Below are 25,294 nucleotides of genomic sequence, written 5' to 3' on the forward strand. Positions count from 1 at the left end.
ATTCCACTGACTTCTCTCCTATGCAATTAACTAAAAAGTTCTCTTGCACAATGGCCTTGACTTAACCCAACCTCTATAAGCTGAATTCACAGTGTACTAGCTTTATATTAAGTTTATAATTAATAGAACTATGGTCATTTGAAAATGATCTTTGCCTCTCCAATGATGACGACAGTAACATGATAACCTAAATGGGAGTATTCTGCTGCAGGAGATATTACAATAACTGGCTCCTTCTTGCTTCATTTCAGGATCTTCTTTACCAGTTGCCAAACCTATGCAGACACTTATATTTGCATCTCTCTACACCACATCAAGAAGTTTCAATTAAGAGAGAGCATCTAATCATTATAGACCAACTGTGAGATAATTGAGCATGATGGGAATTATGAGTCCCATGCTGAACTGAAGCCTATTAAAAATGAAATGTGACTGGTTGACTTTCCCTCAGAGAGTTCTAATTAGGTTTATTCCTGTCATGGTGACACAAAATGAATTTTACCATTAGATTTATGGGAATTAAAATAGGGGAGTTGCTCTGATGGATCAATATATTGCACCTCTGCTTTTACTTCTGCCTGATGGGATTGAAAACAATGAAGCTATTAGGGCAAGTTTTAACAGCCTTTGCTAGGAGGTCACCTTCAGTGATACTCTTACAAGGTTAAAACAAATGTGGTGATACTCTCTTAGAAATATGAAAATGCGCATAATATTTAACAGGGGGAAACACTGTTTCCAAGGTGGTTGATACAGAACCTGCAATGGAAACAATTTAGTATGGCTTACAGCAGTGTTTTTCAACTGGTGCTTTCAGATCCCCCAGTCTCATGGTGTGTGTAATGAGAAGCAATCACTGGGGTTGTGAGGCAAATTTTGTAACAATCTAATGCAAAGAAAATCTTGCTTTCCCCCCTCTCTGAACACCCTTACCCATGCAAATCAGGTTTTCTGTCAACCTCTCAAAACACCCCCACAAATACATTTAAATAGGCTTAGCACTGAAACACTATTTTTTTACTCTTACTTTTATAAGATATGAAGGACGGGGGGGGGAGCACATTTTTTTCCCATTGAAAAAGGACTTGCCAGCCTGAAAAGGTTGAGAAACGTTGGCTTTAGCCATAATGCATTGATTATGACGAGAACGTTGACCACTGAACCCTCATGATCCATGACTATGGTATGTGACTTGTATGTTCCATGTTAGTGGTTAATATTAACTATTATCGTATGGGTTGCATGCAAAAATGTGGAAAGTGCAATTGTAACATATATAATCATATGCACAATAAGAAGGGCATCATTCAAAAAGATCTGAGGGGGTATTGGTGGGAATTAAAAAGCTTAAAATGTGAGCTGATGGAAGAAAGGGACACTTATTTTCAACAACTTTTAATGAAAAATGTGTCCACGTTTCACTGAAAATTGTGAATTTTCAAATTCTTCGAACAGTTCTACTCAAAAGAAAGTAGAGAATGAAAAGAAAGGAATGAGATGGTGAGGAATGTTTCATGAGTGGAAAGTTTGGAGGAATTCTGAAAAAGCCGTGTTTGAATTAAAGTTTTCCTTAGAGAAGATGAGAAGACTTGAAACATTAAAATTCTTTGCATGAGTACTAAAGTTGTGCAGAAAGCTGTTTACTTTCACTTAATATGAGGGATACAAAAAAGTTTCAAATCGCCACACACTTCTGTTGAACCATAATCTATTTACCTTCATTACTCACTACCAAAATATTGATGTGTAGCTAGAAACTTTTTAATCAGCCTGTTCCATCTATCAGATGTATTCATTCAGGGCCAAATTCAAAGCCCACTGAAGTCAATGGCATGAGGCCTTAATTCAATAACTACCACAGTCAAGTGGTTTTGTCGCACTTGGTTTTGTATATTTGTCCAAGACACCACGATGTCACAAAATTAGGACTGCAGCATCAATGAATGGGTCAGACAGTAATCAGTGGACTTAGGGAAGAAAACTTGCATTTATACAAAAATATGAGCAAGAAGGCTCAGTAAAATGATAAGTACAAACACCACTGCCAGTTTAACTAACACTTTTTGATACGGGATATAGTAAAATACTATAAGGTAACAATTCTAACAAAACAATATTTAGCATTTCTATGGAACACTTTTAAAATTTTAATGGGAAAAATCCTGCCTGCCTTACTCACGTGAGTAGCCACAATGACGTTAACTTTATTGGGGCTATTCTTCAAAGGCCAGAGTCTGATAAACTGACTCACATATTGGGATTGGCTATGGGACTACTCAAGATAGAATTGCATTAGTAAATATATCAGAGTCTGGGTCTCTGTGTATATACACCTCTACCCCAATATAACGCAACCTGATATAACCCGAATTCGGATATAACGCGGTAAAGCAGCGCTCCGGGGAGTGGAGCTGCACACTCCGGCAGATCAAAGCAAGTTCTATATAACACGGTTTCACCTATAACGTGGTAAGATTTTTTGGCTCCCGAGGACAGCGTTATATCGGGGTAGAGATATATTTGGCCTTTTATTCAGATTTACTTGTGGATTTATGTTAGTTAAAAAGCAATGCTTCAAAATTTATGGCATTGATTCTGAACTGTGTTTAAACATCAGAACACATGCAAAACATTTCCTGTTCTGTGGAAATTATCACAGCCTTTCTGAGTATTTGTGTGTTCTCTGGAGTAAAGTGGTATCTTGTGAGTAATCTGGGCAAGAGAACACAAGAGTCAACAAAAGTGATCTAGAGAACTTATATTATAAAGCCATGAAATATTCAGTGAGTCACTTAGTTCCATATAGCAGAAGATTGTTTTTCAATATCATAAAATCAAACCTGACTTTTAAAAACTCTTCGTCAGTAAAAAGAATTTAGTAGTCCAGATTCACAAACATTTGGAAATCAGTGGTGGTGACTTTCAGCTAGTCGGGTCCATGAACATGTTTGATTTTTGCATAACCATGAGCATGAACAACATCTAGTTGTGGGTGTTGGCTCTGGGCTTGAATTTGTAAAAGTGTGAGGGTTCTATTTTATATGAAAGTCTGGTTCATTTGTTCCTCTCATCATTCCCAATAATGCACACTTTCTCCCTTTTGCCTGCAAGTGATGAAAACCCATGATGGCCCTGCCCTCATTTATTTAGACTGATGATACCCACGTGTCTTTTTTGTGGTGGCATTGACGGTGGCACTAAAGGGTCCTGACCCAGCACTGTTATATGCCCGGACAGTTGTGTAATATGCTAAGTTGCTCTTCAAGCCTGTTATTCTTACTGATGTCTCATTCCCTGTAGCTTTTACTCTATTTGAAGATTCTTCTTTTCCACCATTATTCCAGTATGTGACCTATGATACAAAACATAACGAGTTAAAATGTTTTCATGACAAAATGTTCATATGCAGTATTATCTCTGATTCCTGTAAGTGCTTTTTTCTCTCTTGAAAATGGTGGAATTACCTTAAAGTTTCAGAAATAATACATATCCTATGAAAATACCATCCCTACTGCCTATCTGGCTTTACTTTTCATACTAATATTTCTTTCTTAGTGTGGCTATAGAAAAAAAGGAAACTAAAATGTTAGAGACTATTTGAATGGAAATGATGACAGAGGAAAAGCATTAATTCATCATTACATTCTCTGCCCTGCTCTGATTGGCTGTTTGCTTCAACCCTCTCCCTCCCTTACAGCCTCTTCACCTCAACTTCCCACCATACATGCCCCTCTCATCCTCGTCTTCCTGCCCTGTCTCCCTAACCTTCCTTTCTCTTCAATGTCACCTCTCCCCTCACTTTTCTTTCCATGTAGCTGATACCCTCTTAACTAGGCCCTCCATCCCCCAAAATCATAGAACTAACATGACATTTGCTGCCAACATATCGTTCACACTGTTTGTGTGTTCTACCCCTTCTCCCACCCAGTGTCTGCCTCATCTATTTAGACTGTAAGCATTTCCATGCAGGGGCTGTCTACTATTTGGTGTTTGTACAACACCTATCACAATGGGACCCCATTCTTGGTCCTTAGGCAGTATTGTAACAAACACGCTTAACAATAATAAACAAATAATAATACAACACACACTAAACTCATTAGAACACTATCTTATAAAACAGTTCCCATGGAAATTAAAGCTGTCATTCAAAAAATATCAGCTTGAGGCAGACAGATAGAGCCATGACTGCCATCACAGGGATCGCTATACAATACACGCCCATTCTGGTGGGTTCTCAAAGATATTTGGAAAGAGACACCACACTTAGTCAGAGAAAGAGAGAGAGAGAGAGAGAGAGAAAAGAAAATTCTCTACTATATAGAACCTATACATTGGACATCAGTGACCCTAGCCTCTGTTTGCCAGAAGCTGGGAATGGGCAACAGGGGATGGATCCCTTGATGATTACCTGTTCTGTTCATTCCCTCTGGTACACCTGGCATTGGCCACTGTTGGAAGACAGGATACTGGGCTAGATGGACCCCCTCCCTTAGTTTATTTTCCAAGCTGAATAGCCCCAGTATTCTTATCCTCTCCTCATATGGAAGCATTTCCATACCCTTAATCATTTTTGCTGCCCTTCTCTGTACCTTTTCCATTTCTGAAATATAATATTTGAGATGGGGTGACCAGAATTGCATGAAGTATTGAAGGTATGGGCGTTATGGCATTATGATATTTACTATCTTATTATCTAAACCTTTCCTAATAGCTCATAACATTCTGTTCGCTTTTTTGACTGCCGCTGCACATTCAGCGGATGTTTTCAGAGAACCATCCACAATGATGCCAAGATCTCTTTCTTGAGTGGTAACAGCTAATTTAGACCCAGTTATTTTGTATGCATAGTTTGGATTATGTTTTCCAATGTGCACTACTTTGCATTTATCAACATTGAATTTCACCTGCCATTTTGTTGCCCTGTCGCCCAGTTTTGTGAGATCTTTTTGTAGCTCTTCGCAGTCTGCTTTACTATAGAGTAATTTTGTATCATCTTCAAATTTGGCCACATCACTGTTTACTCCTTTTTCCAGATCATTTACGAACGTGTTGAACAGCACTGGTCTCACTACAGATCCCTGAGGGACACCACTATTTACCTCTTTCCATTCTGACTATTTATTCCAACCCTTTATTTCCTTTTCTTTAATCAGCTACTTAACCATGAGAGGACATTTCCTCTTATCCCATGACTACTGACTTTGCTTAAGAGCCTTTGTTGAGCGACCGTGTCAAAGGCTTTTTGAAAGTCCAAGTACACTATATCCACTGGATCATCCATGTCCACATCTTTGTTGTCCCCCTCAAAGAATTCTAATAGATGGGTGAGGCATGATTTCCCTTTGAGAAAGCCATGTTGACTCTTCTCCAACAAATCGTGTTTACCTGTGTCTGATAATTCTGTTCTTTACTATAATTTCAACCTATTTTCCTGGGATTGAAGTTAGATTTACCGGCCTATAATTGCCAGGATCGCCTCTACGGCCTTTTTAAAAAGCTGGCATCACATTAGCTATCCTCTAGTCATCTGGTACAGAAGCTGATTTCAGTGATAGGTTACATACTATGGTTAGTGGATCTTCAATTTCATATTTGATTTCCTTCAGAACTCTTGGCTGAATACCATCTGGTCCTGGTGACTTATTACTTTTTAAAACCTCCTCTATCAGCACCTGAATCTGGGCCAATTCCTCAGATTTGTCACCTAAAAAGAATAAGCTCAGGTGTGGGAATCTCCCTCACATCCCACTCAGTGATAACCAATGCAAGAATTCATTTAGCTTCTCCACAATGGCCTTGTCTTCTTTGTGTGTGCCTTTAGCACCTTGATCATCCAGTGGCCCCACCGCTTGTTTGGCAGGCTTCCTGCTTTGGAAGTATTTACATTTTTTTTTGTTATTAGTTTTTGAGTCTTGCTAGTTGCTCTTCAAATTCTCCTTTGGCCTGGGTAATTATACTTTTACACTTGACTTGCAAGAGTTTACGCTCCTCTCTATTTTCCTCAGTAGGATCTGACTTTCAATTTTCAAAGGATTTCTTTTTGCCTCTAACCTTTTTGCCTCTTTTAGTCTGTTTAGCCATGGTGGCATTTTTTTGGTCCTCTTACTATTTTTTAAAATGTGGGGTATACATTTAATTTGAGCCTCTATTATGGTGGTTTTAAAAAGGTTCCATTCAGCTTGCAGGCATTTCACGCGTGACTGTTCCTTTTCGGTTCTGTTTAACTAACTTCCTTATTTTTGTGTAGTTCCCCTTTCTAAAGTTAAATGCTATTGTAATGGGCTTCTTTAGTTCCTACCACTACAAGGATGATACATTTCATTACATTGTGGTCACTATTACCAAGTTTTTCAGCTATATACACCTCTTGGACCAGATCCTGTACTCCACTTAGGACTAAATCAGCATTGCTTTTCCCCTTGTGGGTTCCAGGTCTAGCTGCTCCAAGTATTAGTCATTAATGGTGTCTACAAAATGTATGTCTGCATCCCACCCTGACCTAGTCCATATAGCTGAAATCCCACCCCCCACCCCCCATTATTATTGAGTTTTCTATTTTTAGACCCTATTTAATCTTCCCGAGCACTGCACAATCACCATCCTGGTCAGGTGGTTGGTAATATATTCCTACTGCTATGTTCTTATTGTTATTTGAACATACTGCATGACTGCTAACTCACAAATAAATGATCAGGAAATAAAACATAATTATGGTCATGCTACCTTACTGGAGGGTGCATAGTTACCTCATAACCCAGTAACCGTCCACTACTCATTTTCCAAGGAATGGCATTCCAGGCAACTTCAATTACTGAAGATGACAAGCTTTTTGCAGAGACACCAGAAGGTGCTATTGTAGGCTCTGTATTTGGAAATAAAAAGAGAACAATAGTAAACAGGAATGGTAAATGGTAAAGAGGAAAATAAAAATGTCAGCATGGCTTTTAGTTGAAAATGGCCTCAGTGATATCTGCTAAGCAAATATTCATTCAGCTGTTGTAATATTATCATATCAAACAGGCATTAAAAAACCATTCAAGAGATGATTCAAACGCATACCCTCTTCAGCAGAAAAGACTGTGGTTACTGGGCTAAATGGCCCTTCTCCTTTATTATTATATACACCAACTTTGACTTCATACGGTGAAAATGGCAGGATGCTTTCATTTCTAAAGACATATCTTGGTGTATCAGGAGATGTGACTACAGTCTGTATCCATGTCGTAACGCCAAGAGGTCGGAAAGCAACAACATATCCAAATCCTTCACCATTTTGTAATTCTTCAGGAACAGGCTGTGCAAAAACAAGGATACAAGTTCATGGGTTATGTACGGTATATTAAAGTGTGCTCCCCTCAGGCTACCTCACGATTTGTACAGGAAGATTGCCTTTAACAACAGAATAAATTGTTAGGAACGTTGCTTGCTTTTCACTAAGTAAATTGGATTGACAGACACTGATTAAATATTTTTTAAAATGTTGGTCACATTTTATATTAAGGTTCCATTTATAAATTGTTTATAAAAGATTAAAAAGTGCTTAATTGATATGTGTACGAAAAGTTCATCAGGACACCGCATTGCTTACTACTATGGGTTATAACTATTTAACACCTACTGAAGTGACAACCATCTATAAACACACAGTACTTATCAGAACATAAGAACGGCCATACTGGGTTAGACCAAAGGTCCATCCAGCCCAGTATCCTGTCTACCGACAGTGGCCAATGCCAGGTGCTCCAGAGGGAGTGAACCTAACAGGTAATGATCAAGTGATCTCTCTCTCTCCTGCCATCCATCTCCACCCTCTGACAAACAGAGGCTAGGGATGTAATGTAACATGAATGTAACATGTTTATAACATTTACTAACCTTTTATAAACAATTTATAAATAAAACCCTTAATATAAAGTGTTACCAAACTGTCTTCTTTACTCCTATGTCCAAAACTAGCAGAATCAAGGAGAAACTCCAGAGTGCCACTGGGAGTGGACAAAATTAAAGGCATAACTCTTCTGCTTGACTCTTCAATGTTTCTACACTTCTCTTAACATTTGTGCTAAGCCAGGAGCAATCTCAGGCATGTCAACTATATTTTCTGTTGATTCTGTTCTAGGACAGTAACTAATGGAAGTGAAAGCGGGAAGGAAATATGCATAGCTCACATTATAGAATGTTAGCACACTCATATGTCCTAGATGAGATGCTGCTGAATGCAAGGGGTTTGATCTCTGAGCGGGAATTTGAATGAAAAGAGTTATTCTTGGAAGATTATCTCTTGCCAGAAAACTTACATCCCATGTTATGACCAGTTCAGATCTGCTGCCTCCTCCCCCACTCACTTCAGATGGGGGTATTTCAGGAACTGTGAAGAAGAAACGCATAGTTTAGGTAAACATATAGATACATACTAAACAGATGACTTTGTATGACACTAATCTATGCTTTGAAGGGAACTCAGAGTTTTACTCAATTTGTTGCTCGAAACAGGGCAGTTGTTTCTACACTGTTGTGTGGGCCCAATCCTTGGAAGCACCAAGCACTTCCTGCACTCATTTTGCTTGTGCACTTGCTGTGCTTGGCACAGAACTTACAGGAGGAACTCACTGATTTGCAGGATTGCACCCTGGTTTAAAATTTAAGAGCCCCCGAACAACTTGAGACATGCTGTGTCATGCTGGGTACGCTACACAGATCACTTGTGCAATGCTCTTACTCAGTGTAACTACCACCTTATTGGAATTCATCAATATATTCTCTTGGGACACATGTCTTATATGTACCAGGTGCACCAAGATCAAAAGAGGAGAAGAAAAGCAAAAGTGGCAAAACTAACCAAACTAACTTGATCTATGAATGAAAAAAAAATAACAATCTAAACCTAACCTCAGGATAAACAAATTAGCAGTAACCTTGCCAGCATGACAGCATTAGATTTTAATGAGAAAGATGATTATTGAATAATTCCCTCCCGTGTCCTGAGCAGAAAAATATTACTGTTAGATAATCACACATGCATACTTTATGCTCCAACTCTTTGTATACTCTATAAACCTTTATGATGCTGATTACAAAGAAAATCCCAATCTTCACTTATACTCAAGTCCCCTTGTGTTTCTCAAGCATTAAAAACAGGGCTTGTTCAATAGAGTAATTTTCTAGCCCTGTGCTTTGCCTTTTTTTTTAAAGAGTCCTTTAATACTTCAGTGCTTCAGAGAAAATGCAACTATTTAGTGACCTTCTCTAGTAATTCCATCCTGTAGTGATTAAAATTGGTTTTCCTTATCTTAGCATGTGAGCACTAGAGTGTGTGCTTCGTTATCCATCACCTATGAGCGTTCAATAGCACTAATGGCAGAACATTAAATGTGTGAGGAAGGCAGCGCTCCCATGCCGTACTATGAAAACTTGTTACTGTCTAGTACAAATGATGCTTTCTTCTGGTTGAACTAAGTGCAAATGTGAAGCAATCCCATGTTGAAACTTGCACTGTTGTCCTCCTTTATTTAATGAAATAAAGAAATCCCCTCTACATCCACTGAAATCTGTAGCCTCTACATAGCTGACTGAACACAATGAGATCTCAGCATGCTGTAGCATGTATTGGGATGTTTTGTTGATGATAGCAGTGGAGCAAGGCCACTCATCTAGCTGCATGGAAAAATCACAAACAAATTAGGTCTGGTGCCTTTATATTGGACCGTAGTTCAAAACTGGTATGAAAAGGATCATAGGTCTGAATGCTGTTCTGTAGCCAAGGCATTTTAATTATAAACAAACAAATAGAAAAACCCACTAACCTGCCTCTTCAGTTCTTACTTTTTCTGAGGGTAAACTAGGTTCTCCACCTCCAATTTTGTTATTGGCAACGACACGAAATTCATATTCAACCCAAGGGTTTAAATCCACTACTGTGGCCGTGTAAGTGTTTCCATCGATGACATCAGGAACTAGTCAATAAAATTGTGGGGCATTAGGAACTTCTCCCTCCCCTTAAACAACCATTTCAACTGGATATAGACACTGTAACAAGATTTCTTGTTTTACCTGTTGTGACTCTCTGCCAACCCACTGAAAATGGTGTTCTCGCCTGAATGGCGTAAGTAGTGACTGGGCTGTGATTATCTGCGCCCTCTTGCCAAGAGAGCTGAGCTGTGGTATCCGTGATTTCATCCACTTTCACGTGTTCAGGGGGGCCAGGGGAGCCTAATGCAATCAGAAAGCAGACTGAGAAGTTGGTGGTATGTTGTGAAGGTAGCAAAACCCACAAATACAGCCCCAACTGATTCCTATTTTACCAGCACTGTGGGGGGAATAAAACAATTTAGCTTGCAATAAAAATACCAGTTTTCACATTTCCTGAACTTCTGTCTGGTATTTTATAGCTGTGAAAACCAAGTTCTGAAATGGTAATTCCAAAACTATAACACAGATGATAGGTTCTTTCAGGGACTTTTGTTCAGCAGGATTCCTCTACCTTTCCAAAAGCAATGTCTTTTCCTTTAGTCTTTGATGTCCTCCTTTAATTTACTAATACAGTTCTGCAGTCCTCCAATTTGTTATCTAAAGCTGTTTTCTGTATGATGCACTGCAGTAATTTTTCAGCACAACATCAGATCAGCACCCTGGACAGCAATTCACTCAGGCAAGCTTCCTGCAGCATGCTGGAAAATCCTGATTCTGTGAGACCCTGCAAAAGATGCTGCTTTTGCCTCACACACAACAGGAGAGGAAATTATTATTATGGTGGTAGCACTTCTGAGCCCTAGTCATGGACCATTGTGCTAGGCGATGCACAAACAGAAGATGAAAACTGGCCTTGCCCCAGGGGTGGTGGTAGTGATGAAATGCTCAACAGTTCAGCCACCACTGTAAAATGTCAAGTGCATTTTAAAATACACTGAATGAATGTAGATTTTGGAATTTTTGTCACTGTATTATAGCTGTTTTTCTTGCAATAAGTTCAGCTGGCTAATCAATAATGAGAGTTTATTTGGAGCTACAGTTTAATCTCTAACAGCTAAAATAAATCTTGAGTGAAAATAAATACCATCAGATTCCATAATTTGGACTATCTCAGGAGTGGCAGGTGTATGAGGGGGCCACAATTGCCTATCTGCTCCTTTGGTGGAGGTCATTCACAACTGCATTTCTACTAGCAGCAAGTGTCTACACCCCTGCCCTCCCCCCACTAGCTAAACTAGCCATGAGAACAGGTGTGAAGCCAGTGCTCCTTCCACTGCCTGCTCCTCCAGATTCCAAGGAGAGTGTAAGTGGGCATGCAGGGCCCAAGCAGGGCTGTGTGTACATGCACATGGCAGGCGGGGGGACTGGGGAGAGGAGAGAGTATTCATACTCTCCATTCCTCACTTACATGTGTGTATAGTTCAAGTGACAATCTTCTATGTTTCACAATGTCAGCTAGGAAAGTCATTAAAAAATAAGATCAGCAAAATAGCCAAAGTTTACCTCGTACTATCAGATCTGCTGCCGATGATACACTATCCACTTCTGTCTTTACCATGCAAACGTATTTTCCACTGTGTTTCAGCTGGATGTTTCTAATCATTAAGTCTCCTGATGCACTCTGTTGAATACATAAACTTGTTATATATTTAGTTGTTAATATAATGCAAGGTTCATGTTCTATTAACTAATAAACAAGCAGTCCAAAATGTCCAATGTTTCCAAAGTACAGCTGCTCTGTAAGGAGGAGAAAATGTGCTCACCACATGTTATAACTAATATGCTTCTGTTGACCTCTGACCTCCTGAACTGATTTTGGTAGGTCTGTATCTAACGAGCTTATCTAATTTATATGTTAAGAAATATTAAAAATGCCAATAAGGAAAGCAAGTAAAGCTGTAATGTAAATAGGGGGAAACAGAAAATTTATAAAAATATTTGTTACAGGCTCTGCAAAAGTATGAGGCCTACCTAGTTAGCCTACAGTTCTTGGCTTAGGGTTATATGACTTAGCAATATGTATCTTGTGATATACAAGTAATCCACAAAAGGTCTGTTTACGCTTGAAATAACAGATTTCTAGGGGATTTCTGGAATATGTACGCTTCAGGTTAACCACATTAATATGCTGGAAATATTAGCGAATGTCTTGACACAAATAGCTTATGTTAGCAATCAGAATGCCAATTATGGTTCCTTGGAATGACATATATGCAAAAAGGGGATGAAACTTAAGTCAAATACGGTCCTGGAATTGTAGGGTTGTAAGGTCAAGAATGGAAGTGTATGCTCAATCCCTAATTGGGACGTCAGGATGACAGGATTGTGGAAGCTTCAATGTCATCCACTTACAGTGGTTCTCCACTTACTTTTCCTTCCATCTTCTCTTCTGATACATCTGGTGATCTCCATAAGGTTGTGAGTATGCACAATGCAGGGGGTTGTTTTGGTATACAGCATACTGCTGATTGTCTGAATAGCAGGGGGGACACTGCTTTTATTTGGATAATTGGGAGTTCAGACAATCGAGAAGACAGAAGCCATTGAGCAGTGGGGTGCCCTTTCCCGCAACCAGAGGCTCCTCCTCCTTCTTGCAGTCCTGCCCCACCAGAAGCCTAGACTCCCCTTCCTCGCCCTTTGCACCTGCAAGGATTAGGTGTCATCAGCCCTGCAACAGCACAGTAAGCCCTCTGCAACTCCACTGTCACAGCCCTGCTCAGTCACTCCCATGATTTTACTTGTGATGCACTAACCTCATCTCCTATAATACATTAATGTAGTTGCCTGACTCAAAGGACCTTTTATTAGTCACTTGTGGAGTTTGCATTCTAAATAGAAGGGTACACTCTTAAGCAGCCTCCTAGTATAGTCCAGATATAAAAGACTTTTAGAAAAGGTAGCCATGTGAAATTGGTATGAAAAAATTCAGCTTCTTCTGTAGGTGTGTGAGTAAAATAGAATGTGACAATGCAAGATTGGATTGGTTTTAGAGAGTCAATTTTGCTGCCCCCATCCCCAATCAAACTGTTGTGTCCTTACATGAGATAAAATTGTAGGTGAGAATCACAACATTAATTTTTTTCCTTCTGCAGACTTTCCATGGTAGGTGTTCCATATTTAATGTCACATGAATACCTTTCTTTAAAAGGAGTTGTACATTTGTAACTCTTTGGCTGAATTCACACGATTTTAAGATTCCCTTGATGTTATTTTTGGTTTTTAACTGAGCATTTCATGCATAGTGTATTCTTCTTTCCTCAGACTGCACTGTATGCACTTGCTTTACATTGATTTCCTCCTGTGTGTGGAGAGGGTAGACGTGAGTCTTGACTGATAGCTGTAATTTCAAAATGCACCGGGAAGTGTTAGGTTTGCAACTTAACATTTATTTCTGCAGTACTGCTTTAGGGTTTGATCCTGCATTGGATACACTCTTTCTCTTTGTACAGCCACAGAGGAAGATTCTTCAGAAGAAGGGATATCCCCTCTTTCTAGCTGCTGAGTAACTCCTAAGGCATTTCATATCCCATCTTCCCAAGAGATGAGTCTCTAAGTCAGTTTCTAAACCAGGGGTTGGCAACCTACGGCACGCGTGCCAAACACGGCACGCGAGCCGATTTTGAGTGGCACGCAGCTCCCCTGACGCGGTCCCGGCTCCCAGCCCCACTCAGCCCCCCCACCCATCGCTCTCCCCTGCAGGGGCAGGAGGCAGAAGCTTGGTTCTGCAGCAGCCAAGCTTCCCCCCTCCCCCTCTTCTTCCCCCAGCGGTGCTTTCCTGCCCCTCCCCCTCTCCTTCCCTGCGCCAATCAGCTGATGGCCCTAGCGAGGGGGAGGGGGAAGAGCGGCAGGATGCACACAGCTCCATACAGGAGGCAGAGAAAGGTAGGGACGGAGACAGAGGGAAGGGGGTGGAACAGGGTATACCCCTTCCAGCCCCCTGCCATGAGCCTCTCAGGGGCTGGAAGGGGTATGTCCTGCACCTCCCACAAGCCGAGCACCCCAGCCTTCTGCCCTGCACCCCCCACACCCTCCAGCCCTCTGCTCTGAACCCCTGACACCCCAACACACACCCAGCCTTCTGCCCTGCACCCCCACAGCTCCATCCCTCTGCCCTGAACCCCAACACACACTCCCACACACCGCCAGCCCTCTGCCTTGAACCCCCCATACCCCAACACACACCCAGCCTTCTACCCTGCACCCCTCACAGTCCCCAGTCCTCTGACCCGATCCTTGAACCCCCCCCCACACACCCAGCCTTCTGCCCTACGCCCCCCCACACCCCAGCTCTCTGCCCTGATCCCTGAACTCCCCCCCACACACCCCAGCCTTCTGCCCTGAACCCCCTCCCCCAGCCCTCTGCCCTGACCCCTGAAACACCCACCCCCTGGTCTGGGGTCCCGGCCGCAGGCCCTACTCAGCCCGCTGCCCACGTAGGTGAACAGAACCCCAGGCTGGCAGCGAGCTGAGCAGGCTGGTTGCATAAGATCAGCATTTTAATTTAATTTTAAATGATGCTTCTTAAACATTTTGAAAACCTTTTAGTTATATAATATAGACTTATAGAAAGAGACCTTCTAAAATGTTAAAATGTATTACCGGCACGCGAAACCTTAAATTAGAGTGAATAAATGAAGACTCGGCACACCACTTCTGAAAGGTTGCCTACCCCTGTTATAAACTCAGTTATACTGGGGTAAATCTGGGGACAAACTGACTCCAAAGGAACTATGCTAGATTTACACTCATGGAGCCAAAATCAGAACCTGGTCCCCCTTACTCAGCCTGATTATAGCCTGGAAATCCTGCCACTCGCAGAAGAATTTTAAACAAGCCATCTATGGATCATTTAGTTGGTAGAAAGGTTCACTATTTGAGGCCCTCTATTCAAGGGTTATTACAGGAGAGGCAGCATTGTCTAGAGAGGTCATGTAGTCTAATGGACAGGACACTGGACTGGGAGTCATAATTATGGTGCTGCTTCTGATCTTCTGAGTGACTCTGGGCAAGTCATACACTTGACGAGGTGTGGGAGAAAGGAGAAGCGACACTGCTTTGGATGATTGCTGTTTTATAACCCTTATTGCACTTACAAACGTATGCCAAAGTCACTCAGAAATGTACGTGGGCACTCTTTGCTAAGGGTTTCTTTGAGACTGCAATCTGAATGAATAAACATTGAAACTCTTTGGGGTGTTTGTTTTATGTTCACAACCATTAGCACTTGTATTTTGATCCTAATATTTCAAGGATCATTTGTTTCCAGAGAGACTGCCCATTATTAAAATACAAGGCTCTAAAATAAATTTTACATAAACTTGCAATATTGTTACCGGCTTGTCTCTCAGGCATTATTCCTGCTTCATTCAAGTCAAAAGAAATTTCACTGCTGACTTGAATGAGAGCAAAATCAAGCTTTTACTTTTGATTTTTTTAAGTGCTGGTCCCAGCAATACTACCCACAACCTCTTTGTGTAACACAACCTAAAAGCATGTTTTTAACAGCTCTCCTTACTGTATAGGAATAAATAAATGTAATGTTATGTTCACTAATATAATGCAGATGTAAATAATTACAGGAAAAGAATTTACAAGACAATGCTAACACTGGCTGCAATACCCCACAATATACTGAGGATATGTCTACACTGCAAATCAGGACGCATGACTGCAATATGTATAGACATATCCAAGGTAGCTTTAACCTAGTCAGCTTGGGAACCAAAAACAGTGAAGGGATGGCAACAAAAGGCTTCAAAATGGGCTGTATAAGCCCAGCTGGGACCCTGCAGATGTACTTAGGTGGCTATCACTGAAGTGAATGCTGCTGTGACTTCACTGCTATTGGTACTTGACCTAGCTAGATTAAAGCTAATTTGTGTATCTCTACATGTGCTGTAATCACATCACCAATAGCAGATTAGACATACCCTAAGACTGAGCAATGCAAAGGCAACCTGGAGTACAGAAACTACCTGACGGGAAGTGCACATTCAGCACATATTCTCAACATTGCAATTTATCAGCACAAACTAATCTTGTACTAAGCCTTCTACCCATAAATTTACCCAGAGGATTGTCAAATAAAATAATGTTACTTTAAATAAAAGTCTGACTGCTCCTTGGATGACAAGTTAGAATGGGCTAAACCAAATCCCCTTTTTAGTTGCGGTAAACAATAGAGTGCTGTAGAATAAGTTCCAATATTTTTCATACATTACATCCCAAATAATATGGTGCTCTCAAAGTCCTGAAGTTTCACATAAATCATTCTGGGAACCCTTGAAAATACTTGGCCAATACTGCTGCAACATAGCTGGTGCTCTCTACTGTCATTGATCATTAGAGAGTTCGCAACAGAGTAAGTTTCATTGGCATCTCTGGCCAGCACAATTAAATCTTTGCTAGTGTGGACAAGTTACGGTGATAGGAAGGTCACCTTCTCCGCTGCATACGACCCTAACCTATGCAACACAAATTGGCAGCCCATACTATATGAGCCCCTGTAACGGCATTGTGCTCCACAGAACTTACAAACTAAGGCCAGCGTGGAGTGAACCAACATGGTCAGTGTTAAAAGGAAATCCACGCTGCACTTTGCTCTGTGTATGTCTGCAAGTGTGCATCTGTTCTTACTGCTACTGGATGGAATTGGACTGAAAACATAAACTATATCCATCCTTGCATTTCATTTTGCTGGCTGGAAGACAATTTCAACTGCTGCTGGACTGTCTGAACAGGTGATATCTGAAGCAGTTTACAGGCAATCTGTTCACAATTTCAAAAACTGCTTGATTTGCCGTGCTGCTCCTATGACTCATCTTCCTAACCAAAAAGAGATGTAAAACAATGTTCTATCCTGGCATTTTTGGGGTCCATATGGAAGAGCTGTATGTTGCATAACAGGTGCTACCACAACATTTCTAAGAGCTGCTATATGTCAAAGATTGAAGGCATGCCACTTCCCTCAAGAATGTTCCAGGAACTCCCACTACATTATTGCTCATCTCAAAGAGAAAATATCAATTGAAAAGTTACTTTGCATTTGCCACAGTCACTGCCAGCCACCATCAAAACTGGGGTCTCTAGCAAATTTTTCATAAGTGAAATAAGAACATATGAATAGCCACACGGGGTCAGGCCAACGTCCATCTAGCCCAGCATCCTCTCTTCCAACAGTGGCTGGTGCCAGATCCTTCAGAGGGAATGAACAGAAGAGGGAAACTTACTGAATGATCATTCCCCTATGTTCCAGTCCCAGATTCTGGTAGTCAGAGGTTTAGGGACACCCAGAGCATGGGGTTGCATCCCTGACCATCTTGGCTAACAGCCATTGATGGACCTATTTTTCATGAACTTATCTAACACTTTTTTGAATCCAGTTATAATTTTGGCCTTCATGACATCCCCAGCAATGAGTTCCACAGCTTAACTGAGTGTTGTGTGAGGAAGTGCTTCCTTATGTTTGATTTAAACCTACTGCCTATTAATTTCCTTGGGTGACCCCTCGCTCTTGTGTCACGTGAAGGAGTAAATAATACTTCCTCATTCACTTTCTCCACGCCATTCATGGTTTCATAGCTCTCTATCATATCCCCCTTTAGTCACATGTTTTCTAAATTGAAGAATCCCAGTCTTTTTAATCTGTCCTCCCACAAAAGGTGTTCTATACCCTTAACCATTTTGCTGTGCTTCTCTGTACTTTTTCCAGTACTAATATATCTTTTTTTGAGATGGGCGACCAGAATGGCACGTGATATTCAAGGTGTGGGTGTACCATGGATTTATATGGTGGCATTATGATATTTACTGTCCTATTATCTAAACCTTTCCTAATGGTGCCTAACATGGTTAGCTTTTTTGACTTCTGCTGCACATTGAACAGATGTTTTCAGAGAATGATTCACAACGACGCCAAGATCTTTCTTGAGTAGTAACAGCTAATTTACACCCATCATTCTGTATGTTTAGCCGGGCTTATGTTTTCCAGTGTGCATTATTTTGCATTTATCAACATTGAATTTCATCTGCCATTTTGTTTCCCAGGCACCCAGTTGTGTGAGATCCCTTTGTAACTTCACACTCAACTTTGCACATAAACTATCTTGAGTAGTTTTGTACCATCTGAAAACTTTGCCATCTTACTGTATACCCCTTTTTCCAGATCATTTATGAACGTACTGAACAGCACTGGTCCCAGTACAGAAACCTGGGGGACACCGCTATTTACCTCTCTCTCCATTCTGAAAACTGACCATTTATTTCTACCCTTTGTTTCTTGTCTTTTAATCAGTTACTGATCCGTAAGAGGACCTTCCCTCTTATTCCATGACTGCCTACTTTGCTTACGAGCCTTTGGTGAGGGACCTTGCCAAAGGCTTTCTGAAAGTCCAAGTACACTATATCCACTGGATCAACATAGTCCATATGTTTGTTGGCCCCCTGAAAGAATTCTAACAAACTGGTGAGGCGTAATTTCTCTTTACAAAAGCCATGTTGACTCTTCCCCAACACATTGTGTTAATGTGTCTGATAATTCTGTTCTTTACTACACTTTCAATCAAGTTGCCTGATACTGAAGTTAAGCTTAGTGGCTTTAATTGCCAGGATTGCCTCTGTAGGCTTTTTTAAAGCTCGGTGATACATTAGCTACCCTCCAGTCATCTGGTTCAGTCCTGGTGACATATCAATTTGTTCCAAAACCTCCTCTACTGACACCTCAGTCTGGCCCAGTTCCTTAGATTTGTCATCTAAAAAGAATAGCTCAGGTGTGGGAATCTCCCCTCACATCTCTGCACTAAACTCATTCAGCTTCTCCACATAGGCCTTGTCTTCCTTGAGTAATCCTTTAGCACCTTGATCACCTTGATTGTCCAGTAGCCCCACTGATTGTTTGGCAGGCTTCCTGCTTCTGATGTACTTTAAAAAATTGCTTTTTGCTTTTGTGTCTTTTGCTATTTGCTCTTCAAAAAATTTTTGGCCTGCCTAATTATCCCTTTTACACTTGACTTACCAGACTTTATGTTCCTTTTTATTTTCCTCAGTAGGATCTGACTTCCAATTTTTAAAAGGTGTCTTTTTGTCTGTAACTGCCTCTTTTACTCTGTTAAGCCAGGGTGGCATTTTTTTGGTAAGCTTACTTTTTTTTTATTTGAGCTATGCATAGAGTTTGAGCCTCTATTATGGTGTTTTAAAAAAATGTCCATGTAGCTTGCAAACATTTCACTCCTATGACTGTTCCTTGTAATGTCCATCTAACTAGCCTCCTTGTTTTTGTGTCACCCCCCTTTCTGAAATTAAATGCTACCAGAATGGGTTTCCTTGGTATTTTACCCCCTACAAGGATGTTCAATTTCATTCCTTTATGGTCCCTATTACTGAGTAGTTCAGCTAGACCAGATCCTATGTGCCACTTAGGATTAAATAAAAAATTGCCTCTCCGGGATTAGCTGCTCCAAGAGGCAGTCATTAATGTTGTATTGAAATTTTATCTCTGCATACCAATCTGAGGTGACGTGTTCCCAGATGAAATCCCCTATTATTATTGGGGAATATGAACTTCAAGTGTACGAATACGCCATCAGACACTTTATAAATCAGTATTCTGACTCATTTGCTCACTAAGGGCCCTATCCAACTCCCTCTGAAGTCTTTCCATTGAATTCAGTGGGAGCTGGATTGGGCCCCTGAGGTATTTTAGTTTGTCTTGTGGTTAACTTCTGTAGTCTCCAGTTAGCAGAGCACCAGTACCCCACCTTGTCCAAACATTAATGACAAGGCTCCTGTTTCCTATACATACCCTCAGCTGTTGTTTCTTTATGGCAAATATTCCAATAAAAAGCTATATCCTTTAGACTTATGGGTTAGCCAATGAAGAATCACTGGGATGAGTCCTGAGAGGTGTTGAATAGGGCTGACTGAAAATTTTCCATCGAAACTGCTTTTTGATGGAAAACTGGATGTTCAATACAGTGAAAAAAACATAAAGGAAGTTGCCTTCCACTGAAAATTTTGACTTTTTCCTGAAAAGCAAAAACTTTTCAGCTGTTTTTTTGATCAAAAACTTTGGGTTCTTGATTTATCTTTTTTGATGAAACGTTGAAATTTTCACTGGAAAAAAAAATCAGTTTTCCACCCAGTTCATATCTACCACTGAAGTCATGTATATTGGAAGAGATCCTTTTATCAATGATCGTTAACCTTTCCCTTGTAATTTTATTATGTTTATGTAGAGCCTGTTTAGGTACTTTATTTGAAACGTAGTAAATATGCAGCAACATGGCAAGGTAACAGGCTGTGAAATCAGAGGATTCACATTGGGACATGACAGATGGTCAGCTCAAATTTCCAGAAAGATTTTTCTAAAAAATTATAAGATCTACAAAAGTCTCTTTGCTCTCCAAAAGAAACCTAATTTCTCTTGAAGGCAATTGCATTTAATCATGTGCCAATCTGTATATGGATCCTCTTTCATTCCACTGATTAAATGCTATGCCTCTTGAGAAGATTTTCAAAGGCACAGAAGGGCAGTTAGCACCTAAATTCCATTAGCTTTCAGTGGGAGTCGGACACCTAACTGGTCATTGGTTTCATCAGCAAGAAGGCAGAGCTGTAGGAAACGGAACGTTAATAAACCTACCGAGAGGCCAATGTTACCTGCTAAGGCTAAGTGGGCTGTCTACAACCACCTGGCTTTGGCAGTTATAGCAAACTTTACCTTTTATGCTTGGATTAAATGGATAATTCCAAAGAGTATTTAAAAACAACAACCTTTTAAATGCATTGCATTGTCTTAAATAGCATTTATTATACAAATATTTACTAATGGACACAACCACTCTCCTTCACACATAAAGATCTTGATGGTATGGTGATGGCCACACTATAAATACATTAGACAAACAGGCATAGGAAAAATAAGGGAGGAAGGATGACCTTGGCAATGGACTGAGACTCAGGAGATCTGAGTTCAGTTCCTGGCTCTGCCACAGGCTGCATGTGTGACCTCTGGCAAGTCACTCTGGGTATGTCTACAGTGCAGTTATACGCCCACAGCTGGCCCGTGTCAGTTGACTCGGGCTCGCAGGGATCAGGCTATGGGGCTGTAAAATCACAGTCTAGACATTTGGGCTCAGGCTGGGGATGGGCTCTGTGACTCTGTGAGAGGGGAGAGTTCCAGATCCCGGGCTCCAGATCCCGAACCGCTAGACTGCAATTTTACAACACTGCAGCCCAAACCCCACAAGCTCAAGTCAGCTGACACGAACCACCTGCAGATGTTTAAATGCTATGTAGACGCCTTGGGCGCCTAGAATATCACTGGGATTCACAAAAGCCAGCATGCTAGAGCATCTACGCGCTCTATACAATGAATGAGGAGGGATAGAGGACTCAGAATGGGATTCACAAAAGCCAGCATGCTAGACAGCTCCCCGCCTAAAATAGCCAATGGGAGATGCCAAGGCAAGGGGTGTTTCCTAAGCCCTGCCCTTCTCGGGGAAGGTGCCTAGCATGCTGGCTAACAGAATAGTAAGCTTCGAGCAGTGAAAGGGAAAACCTGGAGCTTTTCCCATGTGTGTGACTAAAAACTAAATAAAACACCTGATTTTATATAGAAGTCATCCAAAAATGAAGCAATCCTCTTTTGTTTTGTAGAGTCTAGAAGCTTAACATTTTAGAAGCCAAGTTTGCTCATTCACTGTAATCAACCAACCATTTTGCTAACTAGACAGAAAGCATGACGTTCAGAGACTGACACAATTCAGCGAGTGTCTGAAAATACAGACAAGTATTTTACAAGAGCCAAATGTCTTAATTAGAAGCCCAGATTGCGGCTTTGGTGACACAGCCCTGAGCAGGGAGTGCTGAAGAACCATACGTTAGGAGGAGCACTGGAGAACATGAGCGCTCAGCCAATTAACTACATTGAGTCCTTAGAAACAGCTTACACGGGCCAGATACTCAGCTGGTGTAAATCAGTATAGCACCATGGACTACCATGAAGCTATGCCAATTTATACCAGCCGAGGATCTGGCCTCAAACTTTTAATCTATTTTCTTATTTACATACCTGTATCATTCAAATAAATGATTTCAAATTAGGCCAAAATATTCAGATGACATGGGGTCTTATACTGTCTGCTATGTTTATAACATGGCCCAGCATAGACATAGCTTTGAAAAGATCATCCTGGATTTATGTCATGCTTTAGTCTGTACTGATGAAGGAATGAATGGTCCTCCCCTACACCAGATACTGGGGCAGTAATTTGCACATTCCAGCTTTAGTCTTGAAGGGACCTCAAGCTGATGACTGTTGCCTTTGCCTGGGATGGAGAGGGGTTTAAATCCCCTTTTAGTTCTTTTGGGGATATGAAGATTTGACAGTTACAAATTCGAAATGCCTTTCAGATTGATCAAAGGGGTCTCCAAGGCTTACAGAAACCTTCCAATCATCTTGAACCCATGTATGAATTTTCCTTTGAAACTATGTAATGCCATTGCATAGTGTTTGGATGCAAAACCAGGTGACGCTCAGCAATTTTTATTAAGAGCTGATGTAGAGAGCTACACAGAGGAAGCCATTCGCAGTGCACAGCAAATTTTAACAGTCCTACAAAATGCAGGACCTCTGCTACATCTCTCTTCTAGCACCCTAATTATTTACCTATATACAGGTATAGAGATCTCTTGTAACAGTTATGTTAAAACTTTGTGTGGGTTTAAACCCAAACCTCGGAGTGAAATTTGGGGTGGTACAAATCTACACAGACAAACTCGACACAAGGTTCACACAAACTTCTTACCAGTCTTACTTTGTAGAACTGCACAGTTGACACATCTAACTCAGATATTGCTCTCTCTTAAGCGGACAGCGTACGGTCAGGATAAAAGGAGCCCTCTCTGATGCTTATTAATGGAGACTTCAGTATTTATAGGTATGAATCAAAGTGATATTGTTTAGAAAAAACATATTTGATGGTTAAGTCAATTTGTGGTTGACTGTGGCAGAGACTAAAACATCAACGTTGTGCACCATTGAGGAATGCAAACACTGCGAAGAATATGGGATACATCTCATGAAGTACCTATTTAAACAGATTTCTGCGTGGCAGCAAACAACTTATTTTCAATTTATCGGGATCCTCACCTGTGGTTCAAAGAGCTATTGTGGTTATGAGGTGTAAATAACTTTCTTTCATTTATAATCCTTTTGTATTATTGGGCTTCAGGTATCTAATATCTGTATTATGGAATATGTATAGCAGCAAGCGCTGTGTCTGTAATCCTGAACAACTGATCTCCTTTGGGGAAGGCAATTCTACAATACTACGGGTATGTTTACCCTGCAGCTGGGAGTGGACTTCCCAGCTGGGGTAGACGGACACGTTAGCTCTGCTCAAGCTAGGATGCTAAAAATAGCAGCGTAGCTGGGGGCAGCACAGATGGGGACTCAGGCTAGCCAACCAAGTATGCGTCCAAGGAGCCCAGGTGGGTTTGTTCTCAGCTGGCTAGCCTGAGCTGGCAACTGCAACCCATAGTTACCCTACTATTTTTAGTGTGCTGGCTTAAGCAGAACTAGCATGCATCTGTCTACCCAAGGTGGGAAGCATACACCCAGCTGCAGTGTAGACGTACCATAAGAAGAGAAGATCTGGTTGTATTTTGGCTACCATGTTAAATTAAAAAAAACAAAAACAAAACAAAAAACTGAAGTCACAAAGCGTGCAACATTTTTGCTCTTTTAAGTCAACCTTGTCTTTAAGATACATGCACTTACAATCAGAGAAACAAATGTTCACAACTTACCCCACCTACTTTCTCAAAATGAGAAGCATCTCTTTTGAAATCGGTGAGCGTTCCATTAAAATACCACGCAAAGCCAATGTCTAGCAATGGATCGTGCTGAACTTGGCACGGCAAGATTACACTCTCTCCAACAGTCACATCCATGTTTGAAGGTGCCAGAGTTATCCTTGTTGGCTCTATGGAGAGCAGAAATAGTCATTTTAGCCATCTCAGCAGTTATCCCACCTTTCTGTGTTACTGAGCTTTCTTTAAACATTCACATTCTATAAGATGCACTTGACCAGTGGCAGTCACTTTAGGTTAGTCAAATTCTATATTGTAAATATTATTGATCGAATTCTGTTCCTGAAGTATTGTGAGAGCTTATTAGCCTCAATAGGAGTTCCTTGTGGCTCCGAGTAGACTGTGACCTGCTGCGTAGTTTATAGTGCTCAACAAATTGCAAGGCACACAAAAAAGTACAGTTCTATAGAAAATCTAATATTGCTAATAATTAAAGGAAAAATCTTCCTCTCTGATCCATACTGTGGATTTCTGTTGGATTTTTCTGCATGCTTTTTGTATTATTAGTGGAAGATCTATGTGTCAAGTAAGTACAGAATGTGGTAATTTTAGCCATTAATCTGTCAATCTCAAAGTGCTTTACAAACACCAGTTAACTCTGAAAGTAAAAATAGACCCATTTTACAGATAGCCAAACTGAGGAAGCATGGTTTAATTTTTTGCCCTAGATTATACAGTGAGTCAGTGTGCAAGCCAGTAGTAGTATCCAGATGACCTGACTCCAAGTGCCCTGGTCTAGGAACTATTTCACAATATTGATGAGAGATTTCCCCATTAAATTTAAAAAAGAACCAGAACTTATCTCTTTTTATTTAAGTATTTTTAAACATACAACTCCTCAGACCCTTTACCTCCATTCACACACAATAAACGCACTACAGCCCAAATGTTGAACTCCTATGCTTCTTGTGGGTTCTACTTGCTGGACTTATTGCAATTCAGAGCCATTTCAAATAATTTTATTAAAAAACATACCTGTAACTATTAAGCTTGTTGTGCTACTAGCTGTTCCAAACTGATTCTCTGCCAGGCAAGAGTAACTTCCAGCATCTAATTTAGTCACATTAGCTAGGCTTAGGCCTCCATCTTTTAATAACGTTATTCTAAAAAAAGGGATGGAGAGATGAAAAATGCATCACAGGTTTGCAGAAGGCATAAATGAACATTCACCTTATTACATCACTGCACAATGGATCAATCTCCAAACTGATGTTTTAAAATTTAACTGCTATAGAGTGATGATATGCAGCAGAGGAGTCTGGCCCACTGTGTGATCGAAGGCTATAGAAAAGTCTGTTCAACTTGGGGAAAATCCAGAACCTTGCTCCTCTCCCTAAAACTGGTTCCAGAGCCTGGGAGAGGCAGGTTTCCTGTTGTCTGCATAAAAGGTTCTTTCTTAGCCCTCCCCTATACTGCAGAGCACAGCTCAGTGGATGTTCTCTGCCTAGGT

At 40.7% G+C, this 25,294-nt stretch overlaps 1 protein-coding gene across 1 annotated transcript in view; it reads right to left on the bottom strand.

Moving 5' to 3' along the window:
• Positions 1–25,294, bottom strand: part of LOC128839936 (contactin-3-like) — a 240,889-nt gene that overhangs the window by 9,021 nt on the left and 206,574 nt on the right. Inside the window, exons 10-18 of the mRNA XM_054033283.1 lie at positions 24,820–24,947; positions 23,782–23,957; positions 11,476–11,593; positions 10,054–10,212; positions 9,807–9,956; positions 8,301–8,371; positions 7,063–7,297; positions 6,750–6,865; positions 3,166–3,352 (exon numbers count right to left, since the gene is read on the bottom strand). Of these exons, the coding sequence (XP_053889258.1) occupies positions 3,166–3,352; positions 6,750–6,865; positions 7,063–7,297; positions 8,301–8,371; positions 9,807–9,956; positions 10,054–10,212; positions 11,476–11,593; positions 23,782–23,957; positions 24,820–24,947 (1,340 nt within the window). The remainder of the gene's footprint in view (positions 1–3,165; positions 3,353–6,749; positions 6,866–7,062; positions 7,298–8,300; positions 8,372–9,806; positions 9,957–10,053; positions 10,213–11,475; positions 11,594–23,781; positions 23,958–24,819; positions 24,948–25,294) is intronic.

This window comes from Malaclemys terrapin, chromosome 7 (genome assembly GCF_027887155.1).
Source record: "Malaclemys terrapin pileata isolate rMalTer1 chromosome 7, rMalTer1.hap1, whole genome shotgun sequence".
NCBI classification, from domain to species: Eukaryota; Metazoa; Chordata; order Testudines; family Emydidae; genus Malaclemys; species Malaclemys terrapin.